The following is a 9,517-nucleotide window of genomic DNA, read 5'->3' on the forward strand; positions in this document are numbered from 1 at the left end:
TTGTGCAGTGTTAAAAAACGAAAACAGGAAGTTTATCTGGACGAGCGTTGTTCACTTTCCTCCAAAGTGGTATATACCTGAAATCTTTACAGTATTTCTCTACAACGTTCAGTTCAACGGGCTGAACTCCCGTCTGTCAGGCAGATAGATGACATGATGGAGTGTTTATGGCCCTCTTCCCTGCAGGGGAGTTATAGCCCTGCGTGTCTTACCATGCCAGGTCCCGCTCAGATCACACATGCTGTTTACACACTCCTGCTACTGTGTGTGTGAACCTCTCATAAACATTTATAGCTGTGTGTTTGATTTCACATGTGATGTGTCAGAAAACCGCTAAAAATGTAATGCAGGTCCTGTGTGCGTGTTGTTCCAAACCTGTGTGACTTTCTTTCCTGTGCAGAACACAAAAAATATATTTTTAAGAACGTTGGTAACAAACAACACTGGATTTCCACTGCATGGACACTAAACCATCGAGACGTTTCTCAAAATATCTTCGTTTGTGTTCCACAGAAGAAAGAGAACAAAACCTTGAATCTCCAAATTTGAAGTTTTCAGGAAAAACGATTTTACGATACTGTTCACTTTATTTAAGCAATTCATTTTGTTTTAACACCATTGTATTAGGTTTTATGATCAAACACAATTGCATTGCGTTAAACGGACTAAAAACAGCACGGCTTTGGCTTATCTAAATATTTACATTTTAAAGGAACATTTAACGATGCTTTGATAAAAAAAGGCAAGTACTTGGGGTATGCAATAGGTTTAATAAAACCAACTTCATGGCTAACTCCTAACAATACGAGCTATATTTTGCTTGTTTGGTGTTAAAAATAACAGCTATGTCAGAAAATTCCATTCCATTTTCTACCGCTTATCCGAACTACCTCGGGTCACGGGGAGAGTGCGCCTATCTCAGGAGTCATCGGGCATCAAGGCAAGAATGTCATAAAATATCTTAACTTAATTCAATAATGGACAGTGCTTCCACATAATCAAAACATGTTATCTCTACTTTTAGTGGGATCAAAATAATAAGTTATTTGGACACTATTTCGACATGGTTGTTTAAGTTTACTCAATTCAATTTAGTTCATCACACATTAAGTATTTGAGTAGAGATAACATATTTTTGTTGTGTGGAACCACTCCCCATAATTGAATTAAGTCTGTTTAAAGTATCATTTCTTTTAGTGTTTTACATTACTAAATGATTACATACTGTGTTTTCAAAGTTGACAAACACTTTTTAAAACTTTTTATTTGTTAGATATTTACGAAACCCCAGTGACAAGGGTGACTAACAATAATGATTTGTGTTAAAAATCACGAAATATGAAGATATAAGGTTTCAGAAGCACCAGCAATATACAGATTTTAATGACATGACTGTGAACAAATGATGACACAATTTTTGGGTGAACTTTCCTTTCAAATAAAGTAAAACACTTAGTCATCTGTTTGGGTTTGTGTTTCTGTCCGTACGGTTACAGCGAACGGCGCAAGAGGCATTCGGGATTCTTATCGCCACGACGACAATTTGATTGACAGCACGATGCTCTCACGAGGGTAAAGCCGGTCGACAGCCTGTCAGTGTCAGCGCTTGACAGATCTTCCGAACTTCATTTAGGTCTTTGTTGATGTGACTACAGCTCTGCAGTCTGCTCTCTTCCAAACGATCGCCTTTCAAACCTCTCTATTATAAACTCCTATCTCTGTACCTACACCACCCCTCATGCATTGACCTTCACCTAGTGGCATTAAAATGTCCTTGTCGTCCTTTCTCTCTTTCTCCATCTGATGGTGAAGAAGAGGAGAGATGCTCGTGTCTGATTGGGTTTATTGTGTCCGTATGGAAATGACGGTCTGAAATGCAGCTCGAGAGAAAGTGAAGGGAAACAGTGCGGGCCCGGAGATCTTTTTTTGTCACTGGCACATTATAAATCCTTTCCTGTGGCTGCAGTCGCCATCCAGAGTGCTGGGAAGAGATAAGGCCGGGTGCTAGCGGACAGAAACACAGCTCTTTTGTTCGCTGTCTTTGTCCTCATCCGCTGAAGCTCTGGCATTCAGTGGCCCTGTTGAGTCACCCTTACAGACAGCAGTAAATGAAAGTTATTTTAAGCGCCGCCGCTCGGAGAGGGAGTTTATCTAATGAGAAGGTGGCCACAGGCGGTGGAACAAGCAATGGAGTCGTACGATTTTACATGGAGAGGCGCCGTGCACGGCTTTTCTTAGGGGCTATCGCCGTCCTGAATCGCAGAGATTAAACAAGGTGGAGAAATGCGTGCAGGGGTTGCCGTTTCTCAACGGGGTGAGAGAACAGAAGTGCACGAGAGGATGTGAGACAGGACGGGAAGTAAGAGCGAGTTAGAGAGAGGGAGATAATGAAGTGCGTTTTGAAATGCAACATAGCACAACAGATTATTGCGCCATGCACTTGAGCATGCGTCTAACAATCACATCTCCAGACTCTTTGCTGGAAAAGAAGGAGGCAGGGGTGTGCAGTTTGAGTGGACCAAAAACCCACGGTTATGGTGTCCTCAAGTCCCACAGTGAATCTGGTCTCGGGTGGTGTGATTATACAGTATATGATTGACAGCTGGCTGCTCCAGCAACATCTGTCTTTCTGCATGAATGTTATGCTTATTGCGAGTGCAAAATAACATTTTATTTCAGTGTTTTTTTATTTCATTTCTGCAGCCCTTTTACATTTTGCACAAGCAGCTTTACAGACAAATCAGTTTAGCATACGCAATAAATAATACATAAATACATATATAATAAATGTATGAGAATAAAGAATATAAAAAAAAATAATAGAAATTATATATATGTGACCCTGGACGACCAACCCAGTCTTAAGTAGCTTGGGAACATTTGTAGTAATAGGCATAAATACAATGTATGGCTCAAAATGATTAAATCATTTATGCTAAAAAATCTTTTGGATATGAAGTAAAGATCATGTTCCATGAAGATATTTTGTTAATTTCCTACCGTCTTTCTCAATATTTCGATTTTTCGGCACCCTTAGCAACCAGATATTGTCCTATCCTAACAAACCATTCATCCAGGGAAAGCTTTTTATTCAGTTGAAGTATGCATCTCAATTTTGAAAAATGTACCCATATTTGTTGTCCAGGGTCACATATGTCACAAAATCTCACGGTACGATAATACCCCGGTGTAATGTAAACAATATTTATAGCGATATTTAAAAAGACAAATGAAGACTTGCAAAAAAGTGCCATAGGTGTTTCAGAAAACAACAGGGATGATACAATAATAAAATCTCAATGTACGATAATACCTTAATATAAAGTCCACGGTGCAGTATTTGTTGAAATGTTTAAATGACAAATGATGACTTGGAAACATACCATAAGCATCCTCTTTTCTTTATCCTTTAATCATAACTGTTGCTTAGAGGTATAAGTTGTAGTATAAGAGATTTCCTGTAGCTCAGTGGTAAGAGCATTGTGGGTTCGATCCCAGAGGATTGCAAATACCTATGTAAAATGTATAGGACAAAGCAATGTAAGTCGCTTTGTGTCTGTAAGTCGCTTTGCGTCTTTGCGTCTTTAAGCGTCTGCCAAATGCCTAAATGTAAATGTAATGTAAATGTAAGAGATGGGTCAAATGAGCTGAAAATCCCTTTATAATATAAAATAATTGCACCAGATGGACATTCTCTATGCTAGGCCCAGAAGACCTATTGTTTCATACAGTCATGTGACCACGAACAAATTGAGACAATTTTGGTATTGCCATAAAACGATATTGATAATATCGTTACATCCCTAATGTATATATATTTTAAATAAATTGATCTATATTATTATTATTGTATTCATTTTAAGATAATTGGAAACATTTCAGCCAAGTGTTTACAAACTTTTGGACCAGTACTGCATATTTATAGCCTACATATTACATTTGTTTGTAATGGCTGAATTTCTGTTTTATCATTTCTATTAGATTTTTCATGTTAGTTGTGTTCTCCTGACACTCCTGAAGTTAATCAATTATTATTTTCATCATATAACAGTGATTTAAAATTAAAGCTTGGGTCTTGAGCCATGAAAATCTTAAGGGGCGGTTCACCCCAAAATTAAAATTCTCTCATCATTTACTCACTCTCAGAAGGTTCCAAACCTTCTGAACACAGAAGATATTCGGAAGAATGACAGTAACATAGACTCCCATAGTATTTATTTTCCCCGCTACAGGAGTCAATAGGGGATGAGATCCGTTTGGTTACTGACATTCTTCCAAATATCTTTCTTTGTGTTCAGCAGAACATAGAAATGCATACAGGTTTGGATGAGTAAATGATGACAGAATTTTCACATTTGGGTGAACTATCCCTTTAATTGTAAACAATCTCTTTAATCTCTATTTGTTCTCTTATCAATATGTTTTAACTGCTTCAGATGTTTCTTTTAAAACCCAACGAGAGAAAAATATGTATGTTGAGCTACAATAATGTGATACTTTAAATAAATGTGGATGGAATAGTTTAGATAACTTGATGTTGTCAGTATTTGACTCTTTATAGCAGACTTTGATATTTTAGCAAATCTGAGCACAGTTCTTCTGAAACTGCAGGAGACACATTTGTGAATCTTGAGTTTTTTTCCTCTGTAACGAAATGAAGAGAGGCAGCAGACAAATTTTCCGTTCTCTCTCCGTTCAGTTCCACTGCTGGCTAAGAGAAACAACTGAAATATAAAAGCGACTGCATTTCCTACGTGTGACCTCTTCACACTTGCGATGGTGTGAAATTTAGAAATGGTTGCGTTTTCATTTGCACATCTGTGCGTGGATGTGCCCTCGCAGGTGTGCGTGTTGATAGTTAAACCCTGACTTTGGGTTTCTGTGTGTGTTCAGGCAGTTGGCAGGCTGGGACTGAAGATAGCAGGCAGAGGGGGTTGATGTGCAGTATCAAGTTGTGAACATCTGTTCTTCATAGAGACCACAAAGCTGGTGTAGAGGAAATAGGGAGGATAACTGTTCTCTCTCTTGTTTTGTCTCCATTTCTCTTCCTCTTCTCCAGTCCAATAAATGCTGTGTAGCGTGGTCTCACATATACAGATCTATATAGTATATTCTTTACATTAAGTGCACTTTGCTGTAGTTTTGCAGCAGGTTTGCCAGTATCTTACTGTAGATTTAATTTACAATTTCGTTTTAAACATGAACTAGCCTAGTTCTTATATTTTCTTTCGCTAAACGAGACTAAATATATTTAGGTTATTTCAACTCAATTTTTGCAGCGTAATGCCAGTAATGAGACTAGTCTCTTCTTGCTCATTTAGAATATCAAAAGTCTTCTAATTCTAAATAAAGAAAAGTTTAATTTAAACAGTAAACAGAACTAATAGAAAAATGTTAAGTAGTTATCAAATAACAGTAAGTTACAGGCAAAACTGCCTGTAATTACAGTCATTTAATTACTTTCCTATTAGTACTGTTTTCAATTTGAGTACAACTTTACTTTAACCACGATTAAAACACTTTGACTTCTGCGATTCAAAAAGAACAAGAAGAGACTGGTCTCATTAATGGCATTAGCACAGCAACACTTTACATATTGTGTTTTTGTCTTGTTTTCAAGTCATTTTTAAAAAAAAACGTCTTAAGTCATTATACATTTACATAATAGATATTTAGTGAAGAATTAGGTGAGTTTAAGTTTTTTGGAGCATCTCTTGAGGGAAATGCAATATATTTTACTAAACTCTGTCTTCAGAGATCTTATATTATGACGGGTTGTGTTTATTACCTGAGCTTTTTTCTACATACACTGCGGCTCCCCTTACATGGAATTCGTCATGTTGTCACTGCAGTACTTTACAGAACACGTTTTCTAAATACGTTATTTCCTTCGGACGAAAACGTCACAACATTTAAGATATGTGTCAGCAACCGTAGTATTTCGAAAGAGATTGGAGTGAGCCATTGGTTGCATTTCACAACCTCACCGCTAGTTGCCGCTTAATTTCATACACTGAACTTTGAATACAACTTTGAATAAAAAGTAATTTTACGAAGTTAGACATCATGAACAGTATGTAATCCCACAAAGCAATTTGCACCATAAGCTTTTGTCAGTTTGTTTTGGTGTGTATATCTGTTTGATACGTACATTAGTTCCTGATTTGCATGGTAAGGATTTTATTTTATTTTACCAGGAAGACGAAGCAGATATTTTGGTCTCAAGTCTTCTTCAGTGCTTTAAAGAAGAAGTGCACAGAAAGGCTTTGAGCCCCGAAAGTCTGTGTTTTGTAATCTTGGTGAAAGATGTTAAATAAAATACTAAAGGACTCTTCATTTGGTTAAGTTTGTGAACCATGGTTTTATGTATGTGTATAATCAATGTGTCTTGAAACCAATCTTGTCTGTCTCTCTCTGACATGTACCGATGTTAATGTTTTGCAGCATCATTAACACCCAATGAAACATTTCTACGAGTGTCCGTACAGCAACACATTTCAGGATTTCAGTCAGAGTTATTATCACTGGAGGACATATTGATTTAGTCTTTGTTATGGCTGGTAAAAACTTGAGGACAGATGAGTGCCCCTGTCCTCATTTTCACCTCGAACATGAACATTTGGTGCCGAGACTCCAAAACATCATCCAAACTACATATTCAAATAATTGTGGATAAGTGTTGCTAAGCTCTCTGGCTGTGACAGCACAGAAATGGCACTTTGTTCTGATCATTTTCTCTCTTTTTATTCGTTCAGGAATCCCATCTTGTTGTATATGTGGGTGGGTGTTTTTAACTGCAGTCTGGTGTGTATGCTGCATGTGATAAGATGTAGAGAAAGGACCCAGCGTTCTGACACAAGCGGTTATCGAATGCTGCAGTTGTGCCTGAGTCGCGGTACATCTGTGAGCGCATTCGCTTCTATATCGGCCAACATGAAAAACCTCTTTATTACCGAACCCTTCACTACATCTCCCATCAGACCCTTCTTCTTCAGTAGACAGACACACACCTGGACAGGTAGCATGAAACAAAGCAGTGCTGTTTACAAACTCACGGTGTTTGAGCTTCAGAGCCTTCGGGACGTTAAACGCTTTGCCTTGGCCATTTTATCACCGAGTTACAGAAATGTTTATGGCTAAGCCTAATGATGATATACTTATCAGAGAAACATGCACACGGCTGATTATTGCCGAGAGCGGTCGCCGTAATGTGAGATGTTGTACGCCGTATTTCCAGATGGACGCGAGGTAAACTCAAGGCTACAACGTGTAGCTTAAAAGTGCCCCTCTGGCATTGAATCTTCGGCTGGACTTGAGTGGTTTTTCCTTTTTTGCCAGTTTTATGATTTGCATGTCATTTCGATAGCTTTCAAGCACTCTTAAAAATAAGGGTGCATAAAAGGTTCTTCACAGCCATAGAAGAGCTATTTTTGGTTCTGAAAAGAAACATTCAGTCAAAGGTTTTGGTTCCTTAAAGAACCATCTCTTTCTTAGCTTGTTGTGATCTGAAGAACCTTTTGTAAAACAGAAACGTTCTTTGGATGTTAAAGGTTCTTTATGGAACCATTTAGACAAAAAAGGTTAGTCTGTGGCATCGAGAAGCACATTTATTTAGAAGAGTGTGGTTTGCTACGTGATCGGCTATTATCCAAACGAAACGCGGCATGATGAATGAAGAACAGACTAAAAACCAAAACCATTTGCTGCAACGTGGACACTTATCCATACTTTAGCGCATATGGATGAATAAATTACCAAAGCAGGTGGCGTGTATTCCAAGGAAAGATTTCTCAAGCAAAGCGTGTGATAGTACAACATTCTCAATAACAAAACAATAGATGCACTTCAAAGTGTCACTTACGAACATCAACCATTAAAACCATGGTTACTACGGTTAAACCATGGCAACCAGATTTCAACCATGGTTTTGTTAACGTAACCATGGTTTTACCCTGGTGTTAGTAGTGAAACTGTGGTCATACAAATGGTCAACAGTGTAGGAAAACATTCCTACAACACTTTTTCTATAGTAAAACATGGCTCCTTTAATAAACTAGGACACCTGTGTGAACTTGTTGTCATAAGTCACCTTTAATACTTTGACGTCAGCCAATTTAAAGTAACTGTAAATGATAGTTTCGCTTTTATATTTTGTCATGTGGGAAGTTGACAAATAAATGAGTTAATATGTCTTATGGCGTGACAGCAAGAAATTTAGATAAAAACTAGCATGAGAGAGATTTCTATTCATTTTTAAAATATGAAAATATGAAAAATGATATTCAAGATTATCAACGGTTTGTTTTCAACATGTCACACTATGGGACACACGCATGGTTGTCAACTAGCCATATACCTGACACAATGACATTTTTATGTACAATAAAAGTGTCCAAATCCTACTGTTTACACTGTAAGTGTGCTCACCTGGGGTTTGTCTCTTGGCATGCTGGGCTAATCGATGAAATGGTCGTTTTTCTGCGATCATCCTCTGGCTGGTCAGCGTGACGGTTGGTACTCTGGTTGCACTCAGAGCGGTGGGGTAGAATGAAGTGGTCGAGGTGGATCTCCTCGCACCTGACCTGTTGGGTCTCTTCACATGGACCTCGCCAGTCATCTCATCCCAATGCATCTGCTAACAGAGTTCTACAAATACACCCCTTAATATTCCCAACGGCCAGAGAGATGGTCACTTGCTTGTTGGGAAACAGGTAAGATTTCCTCTTTCAGAAACCCACACACGACCCGATGAGAAGACTATGTAGGAAAGATCTGACCTAATCATATGCCGAAAGTCAAAGAAAAGCCTTTTTTTGAACACTTGCCTCAAATCGTTTCCTTTTCCTTTAGTGTAGGAAGTCTTTAAAATGCTGCTGTTCTTCTTCAAAATGTATGGGCTTCTGGGTTAGCTGTGACATTTCTGTGACGGCTGACAGCATGTAGTGAGCGCATGATCCTCCCTTCCCCTCTCTCTCTCTCTCTCTCTCTCTCTCTCAGTCATATCTCTCAAGGAAAGGGTGGTGGGGTGGCAGTGAGGTTAGCCTGCGTGTTTGTTGATACTGTACTCAAATGGGCAACATTTGTGCGCATTGGTTTACATAATTATACGTTGGGGACAACGTTATCTTTACAAGTTTGCTAAATCTGACAAAAACTCCCATGGGGGGTGTAAAGCACTTGAGTATCTGTTCTACGTTACTATTAGGAAGTGTTATTTTGGAGGGTAATGCAGTCGAGTACTTGTGGTGAAATTGAATTACTCAGTGCAAATGCGGCTGTACTGTAGCATGTTTCAAGTACGCTTTATCTACATTCACAGTTATTCATTTAACGGACAATTTTATCCCAAGTGACTGAGAGGATGAGAAAGCATTTTATTTTTTCAAAAGTTTTATCTATAAACTAAGTACTTCAGTAAAGTCGTCATCTGAGCTCTGTTGTCTCCACGAGGAAAGAAATTACTTAAGCCTAATTGTAGACTAATTTAATAAAAATATATATATATACATTTTTGCTT

The 9,517-nt window shown here is 38.2% G+C and overlaps 1 protein-coding gene across 4 annotated transcripts in view; it reads right to left on the bottom strand.

The window, feature by feature from the left end:
* Positions 1-8,953, bottom strand: part of cbfa2t3 (CBFA2/RUNX1 partner transcriptional co-repressor 3) — a 51,694-nt gene extending 42,741 nt beyond the window's left edge. For 3 of the 4 annotated variants that reach the window (XM_056755729.1, XM_056755718.1, XM_056755710.1), the window contains exon 1: positions 8,428-8,953. In XM_056755729.1, the coding sequence (XP_056611707.1) occupies positions 8,428-8,632 (205 nt within the window). In that variant the 5' untranslated portion in view covers positions 8,633-8,953. The remainder of the gene's footprint in view (positions 1-8,427) is intronic. The other variant, XM_056755744.1, reaches the window with a different exon arrangement.
* Positions 8,954-9,517: the final 564 nt, after the last annotated feature.

The sequence above is a fragment of the Triplophysa dalaica genome, chromosome 1 (assembly GCF_015846415.1).
Source record: "Triplophysa dalaica isolate WHDGS20190420 chromosome 1, ASM1584641v1, whole genome shotgun sequence".
In the NCBI taxonomy this organism is placed as follows: domain Eukaryota; kingdom Metazoa; phylum Chordata; class Actinopteri; order Cypriniformes; family Nemacheilidae; genus Triplophysa; species Triplophysa dalaica.